This window comes from Lonchura striata, chromosome 2, assembly GCF_050655825.1.
Source record: "Lonchura striata isolate lonStrDom1 chromosome 2, ASM5065582v1, whole genome shotgun sequence".
In the NCBI taxonomy this organism is placed as follows: Eukaryota; Metazoa; Chordata; class Aves; order Passeriformes; family Estrildidae; genus Lonchura; species Lonchura striata.
The window spans coordinates 130,418,698-130,443,661 of NC_140704.1; the positions used below are offsets into that span (position 1 = coordinate 130,418,698).

General features: G+C 35.2%; 2 protein-coding genes across 5 annotated transcripts in view; one reads left to right on the forward strand and one right to left on the reverse strand.

Annotated features, from left to right (window-relative positions):
- The window catches only part of WWP1 (WW domain containing E3 ubiquitin protein ligase 1), a 58,439-nt gene that overhangs the window by 15,626 nt on the left and 17,849 nt on the right, over nt 1–24,964 (forward strand). The window contains exons 2-10 of one of the 4 annotated variants that reach the window (XM_021543174.4): nt 6,860–6,950; nt 10,583–10,721; nt 12,941–13,065; nt 15,848–15,985; nt 16,084–16,150; nt 18,161–18,342; nt 21,245–21,596; nt 22,844–22,939; nt 23,543–23,717. In XM_021543174.4, the coding sequence (XP_021398849.1) occupies nt 6,881–6,950; nt 10,583–10,721; nt 12,941–13,065; nt 15,848–15,985; nt 16,084–16,150; nt 18,161–18,342; nt 21,245–21,596; nt 22,844–22,939; nt 23,543–23,717 (1,344 nt within the window). In that variant the 5' untranslated portion in view covers nt 6,860–6,880. Of the gene's footprint in view, nt 1–6,859; nt 6,951–10,582; nt 10,722–12,940; nt 13,066–15,847; nt 15,986–16,083; nt 16,151–18,160; nt 18,343–21,244; nt 21,597–22,843; nt 22,940–23,542; nt 23,718–24,964 lie in introns of those variants that run through there. The other 3 variants (XM_021543175.4, XM_085572305.1, XM_021543176.3) reach the window with 3 other exon arrangements.
- Nucleotides 3,272–24,964, reverse strand: part of RMDN1 (regulator of microtubule dynamics 1) — a 54,820-nt gene continuing 33,127 nt past the window's right edge. The window contains exon 10 of the mRNA XM_085572307.1: nt 3,272–3,666. Coding sequence (XP_085428433.1) covers nt 3,649–3,666 — 18 coding nt within the window. The 3' untranslated portion in view covers nt 3,272–3,648. The remainder of the gene's footprint in view (nt 3,667–24,964) is intronic.

Below are 24,964 nucleotides of genomic sequence, written 5' to 3' on the forward strand. Positions count from 1 at the left end.
TTAGCATTAAATGATCTTTTTACATTAATGAATTAAAGTGGAAAAAAAATTAACTGTTTTCTGTGATGGGAATTTTCATATGTTATGAAGTGATACCACAGGTGATTGGACCATACTATGTTGGTACTTTTTTTTGTTTGTCTTCTTCCTAGCTTAATTCTTGTGGTATCATATGATTAAGGAAATGGCTTTCTCTCTTGGTGGGTGTACTCTTTTATATCTGAGTGCCTTGATTCTTCATTAAGTATCTCCTCAATTACTGGTTCACAGAATCAGGCAATTTATAAATGTATGTTTGCTGCTCCAATGATACTTCTTAACTTTCAGCTTTACAAGAAATACCTGCACTAGATGCACTCATTTCCAAATGAGTAATGCAATTTAAAATATACCCACTTAAATCCTATGAATAAATAATTATTTTACTAATGAATGAAAAACAAATAAACGAAATATTCACTGTTGTTGTTCTCTTTGATTTCTGATGTTTTAATAGCATTTTTTGATTTGGAGAGTATTGTTCACAGAAGTGTAAATTTTATAAATGTTGTTATTGTTAATGAGACTTGACTTCCATGAATTAGGAAATGATTGTTTAATTTTTAAAATAGACTTCTATGTTGTCCATTTCCATTTTTGCTTGTGCCTTGTCCTAATCAATCTGTAATTACCCAAAATAATATATACAAATGAAGTAATATTAAAATATTAGCTGTAGGAGTTACTAACTAGATTGTACTCTTCCAGTTGATGTAACAGTTATGTATGATGAGGGTGGTTTAGAGAGGTGGGTTGTGATCACTATGGTCTTCATGGGGCTCTCCAGAGTCTCTCAGTGAATTTTTGTTCTCCAGGAATTCTGAGGCTGGGGGTGGTATTTTTATGTGTTGATGAAACAGTTCTGAAAGTAAAGCTTCACATACTTCAGACCAATGAAGTTCAACCTAGAGCTTGAATAGAGAGGTGTAGCAAGTTCATATTTGGGAATGTGTGGTGATTGTAGCCCTGTCAGAATTAATCCCCTCATTTTCAGGACGATTATAACTACAAAGATGGTGACTTACATTGCTGTATGTAATCCTCTTTTTAAGATTATGTAAAGATAACCTCAAACATTTTGACCCTTAATTGATGTATTCAAGAGCCAAACTGGACATTTATTTTGAGACAAGAAAAAGGGATTTAGGGATGAGGAAAAAAAAGTTTATCCATGATGCAAAAAAACAGTAAATAGTGTGCCCCTATGACAGTGTTCCCATGTCCATTAGTGGTAAAAACTTGCATTATTTGAAATACGGCTTCTAAAATTGTTCAGTTAAAAAATCCTTGTCTTTCAGTGTTTCTTCATCTGTTTTTCTTTCTTGTGGAGACTTTTTTGTAAATTACATCAAGAAAATACAGGTATTTTACTTTTGACATTACTCTGGATGTGAAAGCTACTCAGTGCTCCTAATGAGTATTTTCACTTTGCTTGATCTAATTGCCATCCCATGCATTTCTGCAGATCAGACAATGTGATTTAGTTGAAATTTTGTTTATTTTTGGCTGTGCAGATATAATTTCTTCTGGCTCATCAAGACAGGAGGTTGCTAGTCCTTAAAACTTTCAGATTTTCAGTATTGGAAGAATCCCTACTAGAATTTTCAGAAATCTTCCTCAGCTTATAAAAGGTTTTACTTCTAGTAAAGTAAAAAAATGATGGTAGTCCCATCTTCATGTAAGTCTATCAGTTCTTCTACTTATGTGACTTCTTTATTGTCCCTGCTTAGTTTCATTCTGTATATTAGTGGTCTCTCTGCAGCAGCCTTGCTCCTCAGAAACCTGAGATTTTTGGGAACATTTATGTCAACACTCTTTACTTCCAGTCTTTGTTCATTTGGACTGCTCTTTCATGGTCTATTATCCCAGGAGAGCTTTTTGGGTCTTTTTCTTGAGTATGACAATCTATACTGGTACCTTACAAATGTCAATAATACTGTTTTTGTCAGCACTGCAAACAGTTCCTGTGATAGAGTTCTTGTCTGCTGTCTCACCTCACCTCTGCCCCCTGCCATGTCTGTACCAGTAATTTTTCTGTCAAAGGTTGAAGGGCCAAGTTTTGAATTATGGTTTTCTTTTTCAGTTGTGCAGCAGAATTTGTCATATGTTCAGACCAGCCTTCAGGGACTAACAGATGTTCAAAATTCTAGATAAAATTTTTCATCTTGTACAGTCTAGTTTGGCTGACTTCTCTTCTTGAAGGCTTTGTTTGCCTGGCGTAAAAGCATGTTTGACTGGAAGTGCATATGACCCAATGTGCATCAGGCAGTAAAGACTCTTTTGTTATTTTTTTCAATATTAATGTTAGAGTGGCTTTTTGGATCTTGAACGAAAATTACAAACATTGTCATGTGAGCAGGCTGTGTTCTGAAAGAACCAGCCTTCATCTGAGCTGATTAGGCAATAACCTGTTAATTTAAAAATGTCAGTAGCTGAGTTAGTGATGAAAATAACTGATGACTGAAGCCTTAAATAAATTTAATGTTTCCTTTCTTCTTAATTCCTAACCAGTTCTTGATTTCTAATCAGTTAAGAAAGGATGAGTGGGCTGCAGCTGTTAGAATCTTTGGAACATGATAAAAACAGTTCAGCTTGGTTCAGTAAAGCACTTCTCAATATAAACTATGACACAAAACTTTATGTATTGTTGGTAAAACCCTATGTTTATTTTTAAAAGTTTAAATGCTTTTTAAAAAACTTTCTGTATTTTAGTGTGTTTTTCTAAATAGTATTTGACATGCATGCCAGTATTTTGTTTACAACACCCTGAAAATGTGAACTGTAATCACTGCTTAGGTGTAAATGCACCTAAGTGTACCATATTGGCAAGAATATAAAATAGATTTATGTTATAGAATGATGTTAATTCAACAGTCAGAACAGAACATCAGGGGCCTCTTGTTGTGGGTTGCAGTCATGCGGTTACAGCCCCTCAGCCAACCCCAAACCTAACTTTGTTTCATCTCCATCAGCTATTGAGATCTCCCTCACAATGCAATAATTTCTCCCAGGCATCGTGGTAATTTTTTCTTTCAAGGGGAGAGATGCAAAGCTAAGTGTAGTGAATTCTTGCTTCCCTGTTATCAGAAGATTGACAAACGTGTTTGCCAACTGCAGTTAGCAGCATAGTAGCTAGCAGAGCCAGAAACTCAGGTTTGGACAGGTGGTATTACTTACAGATAAATCAACACATGAAGTCTGAGGCGATTGTACAATGAACTGTCTATTTGAGTGTTCTGACACTATTTATTTATTTATTTCTGTATTTATTTAGCTTTGCACATCTTTGATGTGAAGTTAAAAAAAGCACAAAACTCATCCAACCAACCAAATAAAAACCAACCACCCCCCAGCATTTTATATCTACATAGGTTAAACAGTTGAAGGAAAGAAACAATCATAATTTGTCATTTACAGAAGTATGCCTAAAGTAGTTTTTTAATGTATATATAGAACTAGACTGGAGATCTTAGTTTCTTGGGAAGAATTTTAATTCAAGTGAATGAATTTAATGTGTTGCTTGAATGTGTTGCTTTTATGACATTTTCCATATCAGTGGCCTCCAAAGTCAGGTGTAGAAGACCATCCAGTGGAATGTGTGAAGAAGATCTAGGACTTATATTTCACCTGAAAAATAAGAAAGAAATTAAGCTTTATTTAGTGTTGACACTGGCACCCTCTGTAGATCTGTATGTTGGATAGTCCTGTGACACACTTGGTTCATAAAGTGTCCTGAAGACAGATTTAGTATTCCACAGTATGATGGGGTCACAGTAACACCTTCATTTGTTCATTCACTTCTAGTGTATTGTGATTGGAGGCAGTTTACTTGTGCCCAGTTAGGAGGATTTATGGATTATAATATTATATTTAGTTTTTACTAACCAAACCCTCACAAAATAGGCAAATGGCTTAAAAAAATTCCTGTAAAGAGACCACAGATTGAAGATAATACTAATAATATGAATGATAGGAACATGGCAGAGCTGATGCTTCTTCTACTCCTAGCGTGAGCTCTTGGTCAGATGTATTATGAGATAAAACCATTGGCAATTACAGGCGACAAAAAGTCAGCCAAAACTATTTGGTTTGTCAAGAATGGTATTTCAAATACGGATGTACATCCGCTATTGGAAATGATGAACGTTGTTTCTTGAGGTATCAGCTGATGATAGTATGAAGCCATCACAATTAGCAAGGCATTTAAAAACTAAGCATCCAAAACATGAAGACAAACATCTGCAGTTTTTTTCAGCAATGTTGAAGTCAATGCTGTACTCAATCCAAGACTTTACAAGATATTGCTAAACTTAGTGATAGATCATTAGAAGCCTATTTTGAAATTTCTCAGTAGCAGAAGACACAGATATTGTTGGGGAAGCATTTCATCTTCCTGCAGTAGTATAAATGTCTGAAATAATACATGGTAAACAATGTGGTGACAAACTAAAACACATTCTTTTGTCAGCAGATACTGTTGGAAGATGTCTGGAAAACATTGCCAAAGTTCTGAAGAAATAAATACCAGAAAAAATTACACAGTGGGAGAGGCTTGCTCTACAGACACTTAGATGAAAGTATAGGTATTTGTGGTGTGGCTCAACTTACTGTAATTGCTAGATTCTGGGTCCATAATGAAATTCACAAAGAACTAAGTCATTAGGTAAAGATGTACCAGACAAGAGACATTCTGAAACATAAATTCTAAACAGCGTCGTCTTAAATAACAACATTTTTGAAATGGAAAAACTGTACAAAAGTAACCACAGATGGAGTGGCTTCTTTGACCAAAGTAAAAAAGGTTCTTGGCTAAGGTTCCAAGTTGAGCACAACTTGCGGAATTCATTCACTGCATCATGCACAGGCAAGCAACAAGGAAGTTGGAGCCTAAGTGCACAAAGTGCTGCAGGATGTCATTATTGTGGTTCATTGTATGAAAACAAAACCTTTAAATAGTAGAGTATCTAATATAATCTATAATAACACTGGGTGTGGCCAGGAAGATCTTGTGTATTGTGCAGAGGATCACTAGTTATCATGGCAAAGTGGTTAGAAGAGTTGTAAAACTTGAAGATTAATTACATGTTTTATCTCACAAAAAGACAAGTGTTACGAATTTCCTGACATGTTTAGTTAGTCAGCAGTATGCTGACTATCAGTTATTTTCAAAAAAATAAAGACACTTAAGACACCCTCACTTGAAGGTCAAGACGGTATTTTAATAAGCAAGAAGCCTATTGCTTTTTGAAATAAACCAATGCAATGGCGAAAGCATTTTGAAAATGGATATTTTGAAATGTTTCCTTGTGTGATTTTTGTTGCCAGAAAAGATGTGTCATCTGTAAAACCTTCTGTATTTGTACACTTAAACTTGGAAGCAGAATTTCCTTATTTGCTTAAAAGTCTTCCCAGATAAGTGTTTCAGAATCTGAAAATTTGATAAAAGTATAAAATGCACCTTCCATTGGTTTGCAATAACAAGTGATTGATATCAGGGAAAATGGAAGTTTACTGGCCAAATTTCAAGAAAAATCTTTGCATAATTAGTGGATGGAGATGCAAAATGAGTGTCATGATTTAGAAAGTGTAGCCAGTGATGCAGTTTGATTTGGATGTGCATATATTTGTAAATTGTGTTTTCCAGCTATGACAGCCAATAAACTGAATTTAAAACTAGGCCTTGAAATCACTGTATTACAAAGTGCTGAGTCAGCATTTTAGAAAATGCTGAAGCGTATTCAGTCACAAGGCTCTCAAAAAAAACACCCTTTTTTTTTTTTTTTAAGAGCAAAAGGTTTTTTTACCATTAAAAACATTTTAAAATACTGTTTATTTCATCTTCATCTCATCCTTTGAAATTTCTGGTTTTATATGTTGTAATATACACAGAGTGTATTAGTAAAGCAGTACATATATTTAATTTATAAATAAATACACATGTATTGGTGGTATGCACTCAAAATTTTTGTACTTTTAAAAGTGCATGATCAAAGAGGTTTGGTGATGCTCTTCCCTTATTGTTATTGAAACAAATTGTGTTCACAGAAAGAAATATGTGGAAGTTCATACAGATCAGGGAATGTCTATTTTACACGTATATATTCTTTTCTCGTGAAAAGTGGTTGTCTGATAGAAACAGAATCTTTTACTTCTAGATGTGAGTCAGGTGTAGTAATTCAGGAGGACAGCAGTGATGCTGTGTGCATGTGTATGTGCTGGGGTGCCCCAGCTGGAATCCGACACACTCAGTTTTAGTTGCTGAGTGGTGAGGTGGGGTGTCCTTGTAAAGTGCTTCCTGTCTCAATAGATAAGGGAAGTGATTTGTGGGTGGACAGCAGTGGGGCAGGACACTGGTGGCAAATGTAGGGATAGAATGCAAACATTTGTCTGAATCACTCTCGTTACTGCTTGAGTGTATTGTTCTGGTGACAGCATGATTTTCAAGCATGTAAATATTTCAAATGTTTTGTTCAGTTGAAGTTGTTGGTGCTCAGCTTATCTGAAATCAGACCATAAGTATATTTTCTAGAGAGAGAATTATTGATACATCACAGCTGCATTTCTATTCTTGCCTTACACAGTTGTTCTAAGCTATGTAAATATATATGTTACTGAAGTGTCTTGGCAACCTTAGAGGTGTAATGTGGGACAAATTTCCAAAGTGACTGTTTTTTTTAATCTACTGTTATGAAATAATGTATTCTGCTGTACCTAAATAATATTTGGTAACTTCTTGATTAGTTGAACATTTTATTTAATAGCTGTAGCTGACATGCAAAGAGAAGTACTTTTTAATAAGCTATTTGTTTGCTTTTTTTAGGCTGGAGCCTAAACCTCTGACATGGCCACAGCCTCACCAAGATCTGATACAAGTCACAGCTGTAATGGAAGATTACAGATGCAAGTAACAGGCAAGTAGTGATTTGTATCATAGAGATTTTTATAGGAAAATATATGTATTCTACAAAAGCAATCCTGGAAGTGAGTGAAAAATGAACTAGCTTAATATCTTAATTAATGATCTGAATGTTACAGTTAATAATGTGACTATAATATATGTAGATGATTTGAGGCTAAATAGAGATTATACAGTGAGTTGCATGATAGGGTTTAATAAGTCTTCAAAATAAAAAAGAAAAAGTTTTCCTAGCAACAGTACAGACAATTGAAAGAAGTTTTGCTTGGGAACAAGTGGTTAATGACATGTATTCTGAAGAGGGAACACATATTATTGAAATTCTAGGAAAAAGGTTGGTGGTTGTAGTGAACCCCAAGCTGAAAATGGGTACAATGGAAACTGGAGAACTGGAGGAGATCACAAAATTTGCTAGCCCTTCAGAAGTTTAAGTTCTTTGATTACATATCAGGTAAATATTTGTTAAATATAATATCCTTAGGGCCACAGGTTAGACTTAACAGACATATGGAATAACTTAGGTTGGAAGGGACCTTTGGTGATTCCCTAGTCCACTCTGATGAAAGCAGGGCTACCTTTGAAGCTGGATCAGGTTGCTCATCCAGTTGAATTTTCAGTATCTCAAAGTCTGTAGATTACCAGCTTTCCTTGTGATAAGCCATGTCTCTTTAAATGTTTTACTTTCTTTCCAGTTACAATTTGCTATGTTGTCTCTTTTTTCCTTTTGCTCTGCTAGTTGTCATAGTCTGAAGCAGAAATAAGCCATCCTAGTATCCATGGAAATTTCTGGAAAACAGTACTGGAAATTTCTGATTGTGGTGGGGACACTTTTTCAATAGATGTTGAACAGGCCAAGTAAATTATGCATTTTGCTACTGATGGACAAGGACTGGTCAAAGATGTGACAGTTGTTGTCAGTCTTAGCTACTCTCTCTGTGGGATAGCAGAACAGAACTGAGACTTCCTTGTAGTCTGAAGATAAGCAAAGTGCATCTAAGTAAACAAGTTTGATAGCTAATAGTGGCAGTGTTACAGCAGTTAAAAGTAAAAATGTTGCCAGCGCATAGGTAAGATACTGTACATAAATACAGTATATGTGTATTTATATGTATATATGTATATTCATATGTGTATATATGTGTATTTATATGTATAAGTATTATTTCACCAGTGGTAACTAACTTGAGCTTTCCAGGGATTTTGAGAAATCTGGGAACATTTAAATAAAAATGGATGCATTGCTAGGAATATATTAAGGATATCCTGAACAAAATTTGAGAAAAACATGAATAAGATACCATGTCTTAATAAAGGCTGCATCTTAAAGAAAGAGGCATCTTGCCAGATGATCCAAAGATGGCCAGATTATCTGAGAAAAAATATATCGTTGAAGAGTCCCCCAAATGGGTATTTTATGAAATTAGGTAGGAGAGGAGCCTCAAAAATTATTAACCTTATGTAAGGAGGACATTACTCAATAATGTGATGAGTCATCAAGACTGGCAATGACTAATAGCAGAAATGGAGCCACCTATAGATTGAATGTATATGTATAACTGTAAACTGACTTACACAAATGACCCATAATTTCAGATCTGTGTCTACTGAAATGGTAATTTTTTATCTTGCTGAGCTGCTCCTTATTAAATAGTTTTGTATTTTTCTGGTACTGAGACTTCTTTTGGCTCCAAGAAATCTGGGTCAGGGCTTAAATGGGAAGAAGTCTTTACAACATTTGTGATTGGTTTTTTGAAGGTTTAGTTCTCTAAACCTAGTCTTTATTGCAGGATCACAGGAATGAATGCCAGTGGCATTCCCAGTAGTGGGAGGCAGAGGAGTGTGGGACTGTAGTATTGCTGACCTACACTGCAAATTTGTGTGCAGATTTGTTTATGCTGCTGTAGAAGCTATAATTATAGAAAGCACTTTCATAAAGGCAGCAAGTATCATAGAGTCATCTTGCAAAAAAGGAATTTGAATGGAGTGGTGACTTGCTGAGTTTGGACAGATATAATATATCGTAGGCATGCTTTGCCATCAGTATTTGTTCAAATATTCTTGGTGAGATCTTGTCTTGTTAGTTCTCTTGGAAATATTGCTGGTATTATTACTTATTCATAGTTTTTTTTATATGTCCTAACCAAAAGATGGTCACGGTCTCCTTTTATGTTTGGGGACTCAAAACTTACTAATGAAACATAAGCAGATAAAAGAGGAGAAAATTAAGAGGAAGCTTGAATATCATTACTAAACACCTGTGGTTTAATAAATGTTGTATTTTCCTTTGGAAAGCAAATTGTGGAGGAAGATGTGGAAGAAGTAGAGATTGTCAAAGCTTAAAAATATAATTTCAGATGAAAAAATATGACTTGTGTGTGGAATTACAGTTTTAGTTTTCTACAATCTAGCTTTCATCATTATCAGGGCTGCAGTTGCTTTTTATGACCCATGATGCATTGCTAAGACTGGGCTTTTCAAATGTGGGGAAGTTAAGTTTGCACTTTCTGAAACAAATAAAAGTCCATGGCTATTGCCTTTAGAATCTTGGATGGCTGCATCCCACCAATGACTTCTTCTACATGACTGATGTATACATCTCAGAATACTGCAATCCAGAAATATGTCTCCCTTTCAGTTTAGTAAACTTTCACGTTGAGTTAGCAAGTGCCATAAAGGAAAGGAACAGGGAAGAATTTTTTCCAAATGGCTGAAAATACACAGCCTTGTTTTAGTTTGCAACTGGAGGGAACAAGAGTCACACTGAAGCAAACGAGAAATTAGAGAGAAGGCAGAGCCAGCAGGTAAATATAGTTGAGAATCCATTCTTGTGGTCTTTTCAAGACACTATCTGCCTGGAATAGAATTTAAAATCTTGGCAGTTAGGCTGCTGTTGGTTTTTATAGGGACTTCCTCAACTGGGAAGAGGGAGAATAGATTTATGTTCAGGAGCACAGAGGAACTCACCACTGATTTGGAGGTGAAAGTAGCTTCTTTGGTCAGTGGTGTTTCTTAATTTTTGAATATTTACCTGAAACATTTGAGTTCATCTGCAAAGCTGTTTAAATAGGGGAAATCTAAGAGTAGCTTTCTTAATTGTTACAAACTGATGTGTAAACCCACCAATTCAACCATGCAGTAATACAGGCAAAGAAATGAAGCTCTGTATACAGGGATATTTTGAAATAAGCATGAACTGCATTGACTTTCATAACAATGTATAACGAAAAAATAGTCTGTCTGATCCCTCAGATGCATCATCAGATGTGTCATACTTAGCCATTTTTCAGTTAAGGGAAGAATAGGGAGAAAAATGAGAAAATAACCGATGTTATTTCCAGTGTTTATCCCTAAAATAATTGTGCTGTCTCTACAACCAGTCCTGCCAGTATGTGGGGAAAAGAGTATGTGACACTTGGTTTTAACCATCTGACAAAGTAGCTTTTGAAAATAAAAGCTACTAATAAAATAAAATGGTAGTTTTTGCATTAACTCCTTTCTGTTCAGCAGAAGTAGAGTAGGTGAGGAAAAACATTGCCTTGCAAAGTATTTCATACAGTGTGTAGGCAGGACATTTTCTGTTTTTCATAAACAGAATGCTGTTATAGATAAAGCAATGTATTTTATTAGTTTCTAGTGCCAAACTGAAACGGAAAAAGAACTGGTTTGGAACAACTTTCTACACGGAATTAACTGCAGATGGAGAAATTAAGAAAACAGCAAAATCAAGTAGTTCTTCAAATCCCAAATGGGATGAGCAGCTGACAGTGTAAGTAGATTCTTTTGGTTGTTTGATACTATTTATTAGACAGACATTGCAGGCAAATATTTACTAAACTTGGCTGCCTACATAGTTTGCTCTGGCTGTTGATGTCTAAATGCAGACGTAAGTTGGTATTTATCTCAAATAATTTTTTTTCTGAATCCTTACAATGTATTGAGAATACTTTTTTCCTACAGAGTGTGTTACTTGCATACAGTGGCAGTACATGATATAGTCTTGATATTTGTTAGCACTGTGTTTAGCATTCATTGCTAGAAAGACTTACTAATTGTAACCATGTCATTCTCAACTTTAGAAGGAAAAAGTCTTAACTGGATAAGTAATAGTTACGAGGAAGGCCACTTCTTCCTTTGAATTTCCCAGTGAAGGGATATGCACACAAAAACTACTGAGTTGCCTCGCATTTACCCTGATATTTGACCATTTTAACCTTTTTGTGGTTTAGTTTGGTTTAACTGTGCTAGGGGTACAGATATACCTGAATAGGACTCTGTGTAGAGCTGTCTATCTTGCACTTGGTTTGAATACTTTATTCACAAGCAAGATTGTATTGGTTCAGACTTGGGTCTGGGAGCAGCATAGCTCCTATCAAGTGGCATTGAGTCTAGGCCAGTATGCTTCACAGCATCTGACACGTCTGTGTGCTATAGCCAGCTTTGTTAGCAGTAGGAGCTATGGTAGATTCCAGTAAGTGCTGGAGAGCGGGGAGTGATACGTCTTTGGGAAACTCTTTGCATAGGAACACTTACTTACTCCAGATTTAGTCTGAAGCAAGTAGGTATTCCTGTGCCTCATTTCTTGGTATTTCAGGTTTAGTGAACATATTCACCCTTTGCAATGTTACAAAAGAGAAAAAAGTAGTCTTGGACCTGAGGATGATTTCCAGGATCAAGAACTAGAACAAGTACAAAGCTATCAGTATATTCACAGAAACCTGAGTTTCTCTTGAGGAGGCAGATTTGCTTTGGCAGGATTTGGTGATCTGATAGAAAAGAGGTAAATTGCAATGCAAGTAATGGCAGACTCATTTCATAATGAGTATTGCTTACTTAGGGTCTTACCTTTGTATGTATTTTTAAGGTATTCTGCCCCCCTTTTCCTCTGGCTATTGGAATGGTGTTTGAGGTTAAGTGACCTTCCTGGCTTAGCAAATTCCCCTCACTTCTATGGGTCAGCAATATATTTGTGTGTCTAGGCGTTGGGGATTCTTTCCTTTACTTTGTTGAGCTGCTGTTTTACTAAGATCTCCCTTAGAAGGCAGCCTATTCAAAATGCAAGAATATATTTGCTTGTGTTTCAGCAGAAAATATCTACCTTGTCCAACATGTTCAACTGACTATAGAGTTAGTCCTGTTGTTGGGAGAGTAGGGCTTGTTTTTATTATGATTCTAATCATTGCTGATAAAACTTTCTGTATACATTAGGTCAATACTGATGGATATGTGGCCTTTGACTTTTTGCAATGAAGTGTTTCTACTCCTGTTTTTCACAGCCAGGACCACGTTTGCAGTACTAGACCCTGTATTACAAAACTTACTCTCCAGGACCTAGCATAGCTTGAGCAGGGAGAGATCAATACCAAAGCTTGTCATAATATTACTGCAACTGGGTCCTTTACTTTCTGCTTCCCTCCAGTTTTTACTTTAGCTTCATCATTTGAATTTTCCCCTCTGATTTCTCTGAGTATGTGGATTCACAAAAAATATTTATCAACATTTCCATGGCAGGCTGATACGTGTTGAGTGGGCTTTTGCTTGAAAATAGATGCTTTGTTGCTTTTTTCCTTTTTGAAAAATATTTAGTATTTTTCTTTGCCGCGACAGACAAATATACTTCCTGCCTTTTTCTCTGTATTTAATAATGTAAGTTTTCAGCTAGAACTCTGGAAGAATAGAAATAAGAGAAATAAGCCTTTCATAAATAAAGATATGTTTTCTATAATAGAGATTTGAGCTGAGTGTAGATTATTTTGATGCTTCTCAAATTCCTTAGGCTATTCCTTAATGCACTTTAAGTTTCATCCTAAGTGTAGATATTACAGTGTTTGCAGTTCTTAGTTAAAAATTTCCCCTTGCAATACAAAATTGCACTTCATTAGTGTCAAGAAATACAATGAGAAAGTGGAATAAAGTTCAAATGCTCCTAATAACAGGAATGACTTCTTAAAAATATGTATATATTTTTTAAATGTATTTTTTATGCAGGAATGTGACTCCACAGACTACGCTGGAATTTAGAGTGTGGAGCCATCACACTTTAAAAGCAGATGCTTTATTAGGAAGAGCCACTGTAGACTTGAGACAAGCTTTGGAAGTACACAATAGAAAATGTAAGTTATCATGAAGGATATTTTGAATAAAGTAAAATTATTATTTCTAATCTATATATCAAACTGACAACCAGACTACTAACTATATGTGTAATTACAACTGACTTTCACTTGATATCTTTACTTTTCTCTTCTAGAGATGTCTGTGCTATTGAAATCATCTTACATGTAACAATGGGATATAATACTTTTGAAACAAACAGTAGAGTATTAGTTACTGAAAGTAAAAGCAGAAGTGATTAAATACAATGTTTTGTGGCAAGCTAGTAACCAATTTGATAGAAGATCTGTTTTAGGTTTGGTAACCAAAAAAAAAAAACTTTCAGAAAAGCTGTGTAATTTTTCATGTTTTACTTCTCTGGAGTCACTAACAGAAACGCTGGGTATTTGTCTTGCCCCTCATAATTTAGATGCCCAGAGAGCAATAGAAAACATTGATTAATGAAACAATTGTGATCTTCATTTTAGTACATTAGAGATTGATTGTTCAATGTAATTTCTAATATTAAATATTCTTAATAGAATATATTTTATTTGCTTTTCAAAATTTTCTTTTCTTTAGTACAACAAGGTGGTGAATCCACACTTTAAATTCCACTCCAGAGTGGCAGTAGTATTCCAGCTAAACCAATCTTAACCTTTTTCACAAGTTATATATATAAACCTGAGGTGACGGTTTAGAACAATGGGTGGAAATGAGACCCCCCAAAAAAAAGTGAAATTTTTCTGATTCTTACAGAAACAAAATAGAAATAGAATCTAAAATTAAGTGGGGATTCTTCAACAGTATTATAATGATTCAGCAGTAAATTTCCTAAGCAGAAAATTTAATTTTTAAATAAGAAAACTGTATCAGAAGAAACTGGGTTATAATAATGTTAGCCACCAAAAAATAATTACTATTTTAACAATTTCTAACAAAATATTTAACGTTTTATTACTGTAGATCCAGGGGAGGTAGGATCTAACAGCTTGACAAATTCTTTCAGTTGACTGAGTTTGCTGTACATTGCATCAAAAGTAATTTATGTGCAATGTTTCTTGTTTGGGCAAGTCAGTAGTTAGACACTTACTGGATTATCTAAGAATTCAGTTGCAGAATAACCTGATTGGTATCCTTCATTCATTTAGTTATTGATACCTATTCAAAAATGCAGAACTTTAAAGGCTCTTTGCTGATGAATGTGGAAAGGGAAGTTCTCTAAATGCAGAAACATTTGAATTAATTTGGTTACTTTTTCTGCTAAACACCACGACTATTAAATTGCTGCCCACACACCTCACAGTTTTCTTGCCAGCTCAATTAAGCTACAGCCAGGAGTCGATCTGGTTTAGGAAGATAACCTATTAAAATAGCAGAAGTTAAACCAACCACCCTTTGCAAAAATGAAGTGTGTTAATTAAACAATTCAGTGGTAGGTTAGTTTCTTCTCTTCTTTGAGGTGGTACTTTTTTCCAAAATACATGTTGCTAAATCAGTAATCCTTTACATTTAGGAGCTTTGTGCTTGCTGCAGAGATTTAAAGTCCCTTAAAATCCATTGTAGCACAGCAGTGTGTGTCTACTGGTAACTGCTGCCCCACTACGCTGTCAAACCTGCTCTTTCAAGTAATAGCTTGAGGATATCTGGCAATAGATTATAGCAGCCTCCCCTGTTTTATATGTTTTATATGTTTTATATGTTTTATATGTTTTATATGTTTTATATGTTTTATATGTTTATTGTTCACTCATGATGCATGCTAATAATGAAAAAAAAATGGAAGCACTTGTTTAATGCATAGAAGTGCCCAGTTTAACTTGGAATGCTATCAAATGGAGGGAAATATCATGGTATATCTTTAAAAACTAATCTTTTAATCTGATAGCACAAATACTAAAGTTCTTAACCATTTCAACCTGATTAATGTGAACTCCTAGCTGACTGTGTTTGGATTTGTGATATGTAGCTTTAACTGTTTTACTTGTAATAGTTGATTTAGAGAGAATTACGTAGCATCCCCAGCATGTTTTACCTGTGGATTATATGTGTCTCACAAATATGTGTATTGCTTGTCAGTCAGATCAAATTATTTTACGGCATCATCAGTTATCTCAAATTTTATTTGGTGAAAATAGTATTTGATTTAATTTTTGATTACCTGAGGCATCCTCTCTTACTGTTTAATCCTTGGAGTTGTAATCTATGAAAATGATAGTAAGGATACATTTAAAATAGTTTTAAAATTGAGGGAGGACTCTATGCAGTCTTTGCATTCACTTCTTCCTCAAAGATATGTTTTTTTCAGTGGTCTTTTACAATTTGTTTTGGAAAGTGCTATGAGAAATTAATATAGGCTCTGGTTGTAAAATGAGGGGTTCCCAGTGACTTTTTAATATCTGTATGTGTGGTTCAGAAGTCCTTTGACTTTAAGCCATCATATGTTATGTAAGTAGTGCATAATTTCCAAAGGGCTTAATGGAAATGGCAGACCTGGGAAATCATTAACAACAAAGCACTAAATCCACATGGATTCTTTAGCATACCTTTAGAATATACTGTGTAAACAGACAGGGGTTTTTTTTAAATAAGGTGTGCATGTACGCACAGCAGGTGTAAATATACACGGCTCCATAGTGATTTCTGCTTCGATGTGAATATCTCTGATGCTCAGTTTTATAGAACTAAATGCATATATCACATTTGTGTGTTGAAGGTCTCTTTTAATATTATTTAGAATTTCATTTTTCCTTTACCCCTTCTTTCCTTCTTGTCCCCTACCCACCCCAACTCCATTTTTAGTGGAGAAGGTGAAAGAACAATTGAAACTCTCTTTGGAAAACAAGAGTGGCATGGTGCAAACAGGTGAACTGACTGTTGTTCTAGATGGTTTGGTTGTTGAACAAGAATCTCTTACAAATCTCAGTTCATCAGCAACCAGTAAGTTAAAATAATTAAACCAGATGATAATATTTAGATTAAGATTTCAAACAGATATAATAGAATATTTTTGTTGAATTTGTTTCTCTACTGTTCAGTAGAAGTTCAGCAAAATGGCGAGGCTGTACATGAAAGCAGAGATGCTTCAGCAAGAAGTTCATCCAGGTTGGAATTTATTTTTGTGCTTTATGCAATATGAAGTGTATCAGCAAATTTATCACTTGAAATGTTTGGGTTGTTTGTGTTTTGGTGGGTTTTTTGTTGTTTTTTAATGGTTTTGAAGATGAGAAATTTCAGCTGTTGAGGTTTAAATTATGTTGACACAGGTTTTAGAAACATTATTTGTTTGATAATTGCATAATTTAGTTCAGCTGATTTGAAATCTATAAAATGCTGCAGCAGAAATTAGGGGAGCAGTAGCTCAGTGTATTTTTTATGTATTTACTCAGTTTATTCTCTTATGCTGCTTAAGAACCATTTCAATTAATGCCTACGAGCCTTTTGCAATTTAGCACCTGAATGGAAGGAAGAGGATAAAAAAGCCTGAATTACTTTCTCCTCAGCCTTTTTAAGGTCATAATCAGGCACCTAAGAGACTTGTATGAGTTTCACAAGCAGTATTTGTAACACTGAAGCCAAGGCCTGTTTCCTCCTGAAGTGGCAAGAAAAAGACAGTCAGAGAAATTAAGAGCTTCATTCCTGGCTTCTCTACCATTCTAACCTGCTCAAGGACTGGCTGGAGAGAAGTAGGAACAGATTTTTTTGCTCCCTCATCTCTAGTAAGACAAATAGGTCAATTCAGATCAATGTAATGTTACTGGTCTGCTCAGTTACCTTGTGTGAACCCATTTCTGTTTAATTTATTGACTAACTGGAGTGAAAAAACATCCAGTTGCTATGCATTTGAGTGACAGGGACACATTTGTCCTTGTATGCTTCACTTGATTCTTTTTTTGAATTTATGGATGTTGGTCTCTCTTCCCTAATGGGTGCTCAAGATGAGGGAGTGAGAATAAAACATTGCTTCTGCTTTTTTTGTTTTTGTTAGAAAGGTTTGGGACTGCTAAAAGTGATTTGAAACACATCTGCATACCATTTTGGAACAGTAGTAATAATAATTTGCTTTCATTCAGCTATTGTTGCTGGAGAAAATCTGCGATCCTGCTCTTGGTGTTGATATTTTAATTTACTGCAGTTTTCCACACAACTATCCAGCAGTTTTGATTTACAGTTTTAAAATTAAGAGATGAAGAAAAGTTTTAAGGTAGCTTCTCTGCATGTTTTTTGGAGGTAAATTGAGTTTGTAATCCAGAGATGAAAAGGGATAATACTTCAATTCTCTGTTTATACTGCTCCTCTGGAGTTGGGTAGGGTAGCATGGAAATGCTGCTTCTCCCCTTCTAAAGTTGGACTTCTAACTGTTCTCACATTTTTTGTCACCTGTATAATTTCACTATTTAACCTCTAGCCTTTGAGAAGATAAGGCATTGAGTGTAATTTTCAATCTGTGTGTCTCTGGTGGATGGCTTTAAGCATTCTGAAAAAGATTTAAGTAAAAACCCACTGTACTACTGTAACTGAACAAAGTTTACTATTCACAAGCCCTTAAAGTGCATTTATTTCCATGTGGCCTTGTAAACACACAGCTGCCTGTGTGTATTTATCCTCACAATGTCCCATCCTACCAATGCATGGAGAAGTTAATCTTATTTTCCTTTTACTGAGGGAGAATTTTGTTGCTTTCTTATGTTATGAATATTTTTAGTAATATGACTAATAAAACCAGTTCTTCCCATTGCTTAAGGATAGAAAAGGCTGTCCTGTTCGTAACTGCACTTTGGAAGGGTCCCTAAGGCCGTTTTGAAAGATGCAGCAGGTGCATCAGTCTGTTCAATTCTAATATAACATTAAAAGTAAAAGAGAAAGTGAAATTGGAAACTCTTACCTATTATAAGTGTCTGAAATCCTCAAAACTGATTCTTGCCTTCTTCTTAATAGTCAAGTGTGAGACCAAAACAATTATCTAGGCTACAAACACCATTCTATAAACAGTTGTGAATATACTATCATTTCTTTATTTGTTTCTATAGCATGTTTTTTTTGTAGCATTTAGTTTAGTTGTGTGTTTAACATGTTGCTTGTAGTAACCTGAAATCATCTTTTATTTTTACCAAGATCTGCTTGTGACATTTCTAATGGGATAGACAATCAAGTACCTTCCAGCTCTGTAATGCAGAATACATTCTGTGTAGAAGCTGTTAATGGAGACAGCACACAGTCTCCTAATCATGTTGCAGCCAGACCCAAAAATACACCAGTACCAAAACCACTTGAAGCTCAGCCTGTCAACAGCACTGGTAAGAATGGGAGAGTTATGGGAACATGTTCCATGAGGCTTTTTTATCTAGCTGTATCTCAAGTTGAGCTACCTTTTCTATAAAATTTTTATTGGAATTCAAAATTACTGAAAGGACGTGGCTTGAATTTATAACCTTGTGTGTCCACTTCTGTAAATTTTTTTGCAGTAGACCTATTCTTAAATATATTGAGTTTCACATTTTATCATAAGTTCTTTTCTCTGATGAAGGAAGATTAAAGTGTCCAAAATCTTCAATTTTTCTGTCCCAGATAATGAAACCATATTACTGTTTGTCTAGAAGAAAAAATTTCTTTCACAATTAATTTGAGTAACTATGTTTATTTTTTTCCTGACATTACATTAATCTGTTTTAGGCAGGGAGCTGCAGTGCTCTTGAGTCGAGATATGTTGCAGACTTTCTGTGCCTTCAGTTTTTTTCAAAAGTTCCATTTAAGAACTGGCAGTAGCAAATACTGAATTTTGTTTTCCTCTTAAACTCACAAACATTGATTCTGACTACAGTTCACCTTTGGTCCAGTGAAGCTAGTTTTTTTATTTGAAAAAAAAAAAGGTTTTTTTGGTTTTTGTTCCTCTGGATCTAAAAATGACTGTGCTTTGTAAGCCCTTTGTCATTTCTCATCTGTTTGGGAGAAATTATAATGATAGCAGAGAGAAGAGAAAACTAAATAGAAATAGGCAAATTGGTACTAAGTGGTAGAACAGATATTGTCAAACTCTCTCTAATAGACTGGAAAATGTTGGTATGGTTGGAAGATAATAGAAAGAATTATGAACTTTAAAAAGTAATAATTAAATTAGGTCTTCTCTGAAGCTTTTCTCTATTTGGAGAACTTTTAATTTGATTCCCCTCTCTTTTCAGCTCAAGGCTAGAGGGCATATATATATTATTAAGGCATTGCTCCCTTTTTATTCAACAGAGAGAGCCATTTGAAATCTGTATTAGGATAGGGTAATTGAAAAATAATTGATTTGTTCAAGTGGCAATATTGATGAAATCGTAACTGACCTTGCACCGAGGCATTGATATAGGAGAAATCAACTAGTGTACCAGTGGGTGAAGATATTTTCAAGGCAAGGCATAAAACGGATCTCTGGCATTTTTTGATGACACTTTTTTTTTTTCACTATTGTGCTTTAGCAGGATTGTAATTTTATGTGATGTTGCCAGAACTGCTGTTTTAGGCATAATTGGTGAAGTAATCATCTGATGTAATGTTTTATGCATCTGTTTTGGGGATGAACTTACTAATACAGCAGATGATTTCTTCATTATTTTGCTTCTAACTTTATTATGTAATCCTATTCACTCTTTAATGTGGATGAGTTGATTTTTTTAAAATTGAAGTTGTGATTTCAGTTGGATTTTTTCTTGTGTAAATTAAATTCTTGGTAGTATAAGCAGAAGTTTGAGGACAGTTGATCAAATTGTTCATACTTTTCATGTCATGCTGAAACAATATAAAATCTTTATATGTCTTAATGAAGTTGATTTCTTTTGTGCCATCTGGAAGCAGTGTGTGTTACCCTTGAAAAGCAGTAGTGCCTTTATAGAACTTAAAAATCTGTTGCTTGTAAAATCATGTTTATCATTATGCATATCAAGAAAATTCATATGGTGCAATGATAATTCCTTAAAGAAACTGACTTGATAATTTAAATTCTGATGACAGAATTAAACAAGTGAACTCCTTAAAATAATGAAACAACATTTTATTGGCACTAGTATAGGATTAAATTTTGCAAATGTGTATCGATAATGTTAAGAGTGTAGAATTATATTAACTTCAGTCCTTAACATGGTAAGGTGATAATATACTGTAAGGTAAGGAAATTGCTTGAAGCATGTGTTGCATATCCTTAGTCCTTAGAAAATTGTTGCAACTACTAAGTACAAGCTACTAAGTATAAATAGAATTGTCACTGTATGATGTTGATAAGTGGTGCAGAAAATGAAAGTGCTGAATGATGTTGCACTGCTTTTTATAGGGCCTTGACTTTTAATGGATGTCCTACAGACTGCTGTACCTGATGTCTTGTCCAAGTTAGACAAGATCTTGATGTGCCGAGATACTGTTTGGTTATGCTTTGCAGATGATTGGTGTATTGTTTGCCAAGTGAGCTTGGGACTAATAAAGCCTCCTTAGCATCCTTTGTCTGTAAATCTATGCCTGCTTTAAACCTTTTATGAGATTGTGCTTGCTTCAGTTTGATGGCATTTTTATTGTTCTAGAAAAGATAGAATTGATTTGCTTTGTGATTCTGAAGTAATTTTCTTCAGTCATTGAACTATGTAAGTTGTGTTAGACAATAATAGTTTTTATATTTTAATTCCTCTTTTGGAGGGGGATTTTTTTTCCAAGTAGCACAGGTTTAGAGTTAATTGTAGGGTTTGGTGTACCTCAGCTCTGAAAAAGAAATTATCTGTAGGAAATGCCTCTGAGTTTTCCAAATCTCATAGAATAATCTCTTAATATTTGTTTTCATGTCATACTGATCAAGATTCTTTTTTGAACTTCAGTGTAAGTTCAGAGTTTTAGAAAAGGCTATACAGTTTTGTGGAAAGCAGATGCAAATCTAGACTGAGGCAACATTGAGTTGACCAAGACATGGAGAAGCCAAGAAATAACTTCATTTATATATGTATAAATAAAAATATATCCCTATGTAACAGAGAAGTACAAAGAATGGCTTGCAAACTGCAAGTTTTAATTGAAGGCAAGGGTATTGTGACTTTCTGTCATCTTAGCCAACAGTGGTGCTTATGGCATACAGATGCAGCTTAAATATTTTCCTTTCAAGTAGTTTACTCTGGAAGTTGGTTATTTGAGAAGTAAATCTCATTAGATTCTGATACACAAATGTTATTTCCCATTTCTCAGTTAATGGCGAGTCATCTGCCTCTGCACCTGAAGCTGGTAATTCCTCTGTCTCTGAGGCTCCAACGGGTTCAGTCGAAGCTCCCGTGTCTTCAGCAGATTGCACTAATGATACAGCAGAACCTCAGTCAGCAACAGAAGCAACTAGTTGTTCTGAAAGCCACAGTTCTGCATCACCTGTTGTATCTGCTGGACTAGAACCTGCAGCTGCAACAGAGTGTGCTCAGCCTAATGCTCGAAACAGCATAGCAGCAGATGCGGCAAAGCCGAGGGAATCCTCCTCCACGCCAAGTGCATCTGCAGAACCTGTAAGACAGCAGCCTAGTAGTACCAGTACAGAGCCTTTGCCACCAGGGTACGTTGTTTTGCTTTAATGCTATCATTTTGTGTCATCTAAATGTGCATATAAGGAAACAGAAACTTTGTTCTATACAGGGATTGTCAAATGCAGGTCAGCTGGCTGAGATGGGGTTATTTGATCTAAAATGAGATTTGTACTGCTGCTAAAAGTTGTTACTTTTGTTCCAGAAAGTAACAACTGATAATTGATTTGCTGAGATGGTATTGTGAACTTAACAGACAAACTCTTGGGCATTACAGATGTGAAGACTTTTTATTTCGTATTTTCAAACTTATTTGAGCTGTAATTCGTTATTCCTTTGCTCTTTCGTAGTAGGGACCAAAGCACAAAGAAGTGAAAATGACTAGTCTATAAATGTTGTTGGTGCTTGTTTCGTAAGAGTGAGTTCAATAATGTTATAGTTAATGTTATAGTTATGTGTATGTAGGTATGGCTAAGAAGAGCTAGAATATTTTAATTTTACTAGATTGTTAGAAATTGCTTTAGTAGTCTTTAGTAGTAGCAGGCCTACATTTTTAGGAACTATTTAAGTGTTTATATAAGAAAAACAAATATGTATCAACTGCAGATAAGCACTTCAGCTTTTCATCTAATGTTTCTCCTGGTTTCCTCACCATTTATACATACCTTTATTGCATTATGGTAGTTCTCAGCATTATGAAACTTCAGCTCTTGGCCTAGCTCCATCTTCAGTGTAAGATTGTTTCACAAAACAAAGTAATCCCCAGGGATATCAGATATAGAATTCATCAGGATAGGAAATAGAAACAGAGGAAAAACAGCTGATAGCGCACACTTTAGGTTCACCCTGAATTATGTTGTTTGTCGGATATAGGGAACAGAGCTTCAAAATGTAAACACTCTCATTTTTTGAGAGACATGTACTTGGAAATACAAAGAATGCGTATCTCTAAGTGCTTTTGAAATAAGGTTTTTTTAGTGTCCAAGCATTGAGCAGGTAATTCATTGACTTTGTTCCAAACTTAAATATAATAGAAAGCTGCTTGTGAATACTGATATATAGTCATTATGTCCTAAATCCTTTAGAGAAGTCTTTATGGTGATGTCAGTTAAATAGGAAGTGACTGATCTGTATTCTGGTGTGAATTTTCTTTGGTATTCAATAATGGGTTTTGGACCATGGCATTTTCATTCAATGCCAAGGTACTTTTTTGTCTTAGTGGGAAGTCCCAAGGAAGTGTTTGCATCTTCACTTACGTGCAAGTCTCTTTGTCTTGAAGGTGGGAGCAAAGAAAGGATCCTCATGGTAGAACCTATTATGTTGATCACAACACACGAACTACAACATGGGAAAGGCCACAGCCCTTACCTCCTGGGTAATGTAGACTTTTTGAATTAAATATGATAAACTTACTATATTTTTGTTTGTTGTTGCTGGAAACAAACAGCAGCTCATCAAAACTGTATTCTCTATCATATATTAAGAGTCTAGCTTTCATTTATTTATATTATTACAACTGTTGTTGCAGTAATGTTGATATTGGATATGTCACTGGTTTTGATCACTGGTTCAAATACAGCTAGTAAAGTATTTTGTTCTTCCTTTTCAACTTAATTATGAATATTTGATCACCTTCATTTAGGTGGCACCACTAAGTGCACTGGTTCCAAACCTCATATTTCTCAGCAAAGTGTTCTCTGTGAAGTCTGCCAACATTACTTGCAGCCACAGGTGTTTGCAAAGTTAAAAATGAGGTGACAGAGAGCTGAGCAGGCAATTGCTTGAAGTCTCTGTATACTCATTTTGGTTGTTCATCTACCAACCAAGTTGGGGTGCTTTTATTGTCCTTTAGAAATTGAAATCATGCCTGTTACTCCAGTAGTTCATTCAAGTACCATCTAGGAATTTTGCATAAAGAGAAATTTGGTTAATAACACTACTGAAAGAATTAACTGTTAACATTTGTGTTTCTTGAAAGCTGGGAAAGAAGAGTTGATGATCGTGGGAGAGTTTACTATGTGGACCACAACACCAGAACGACAACATGGCAGCGACCAACAATGGAGTCAGTGAGGAACTTTGAGCAGTGGCAATCGCAACGGAATCAACTGCAGGGAGCTATGCAACAATTCAACCAACGATACCTCTATTCGGTAAAGTATACAAAATCTGAAATTAGTACAGAGGTATAGGTATACTTTTTGTTCTTTAAAGAAATTGATTTTGTAACTATTCAACCATATCTGTTAAAAGACATTTAGGCTCAGTAATTTGAATTCTGATTATTTTGAAAAAAGTTAAAAATCATCCTTTTTTTGGATGAAAATCAGAAAGTACTTTCAGATAGAAAGTACTCTCTTCTGAGTTTGTTTCCTGACTTCTGCTTTGTATACTGCATTTTACATAAGATTTTTAATGTCAGTAGTAAGAGGTACAACTAAAACTGTCCCTTAAACTGAAAAGGCATGTAAATGCTGTTAGGGGTCATTTTGAGCATTAAATAGGCTTAAAAACTATTTAGGTGATTAGAATTCCTTCACTAATACAAGTGGCAATTCTTTTGCTTTGAAGGTTATACATCTGGTTCAGTTCTGAAATTTTGTACATGGTTTTCCATTTATCTCACATGGTTGCTTACTTCTGCCTGAAGAAAATATGAGTAGTTTCATAGAGAATATTTATTGAGTCAGATTTTCCCATCTGTGACTGGATAAGTAGAATAGTTGTTTCTTCAGAGTTAAGAATGATGGTGGCTGTGTGTCCCAAATCTTTGGGATCTGTGATCCCAGAAACTTTGTAAGTGATATGCAGAAAAGCTGGAGTTTTTTAGAGACAAAACCTTTGAAGTGCAAGTCTAAAACAGCTTCATTGGAACAGGACTCTGACGTACAGACCTAAGTTTAAATTTGATGGGCTTTATTCACACACCCCTCTGAAGTAAAGGATGCTGCAGAATTAAATTTAAAAATTCTCAGCCCTCTCATTATTGAATTATATATTATATCTTACCACTAGCAATAGCAGAAACATGCATCACCACTAATTTTCTGAACTCCTAGGGCTGTGCATCAAATTCAATTTGTTTTATGCAATTAGAGAAAAGTAGAATGGTCAAGGCTAGAAGGGAACTCTTAAGGTTATTTGGTCCAATGTCCCTCCTCAGGAAAGGCCACCTAGAGCCAGCCATCCAGGACTAATGTCTTCTAAATATCTCAAGGATGGAGACTCCACAATCCCTCTGGGAAACCTGGGCCAGCACTTGGTCACCCTCCCAGTAAAAAATGTTTCCTGATGTTTGGAAGAATTCCCTGTGTTTCAGTGTATGCCATTGCCTCTGGTCTTGCCACTGTGAGCTAGTGAGAAAGTCCTTGCTCCATCCTTTTTGCAGCCTCCTTCAGGT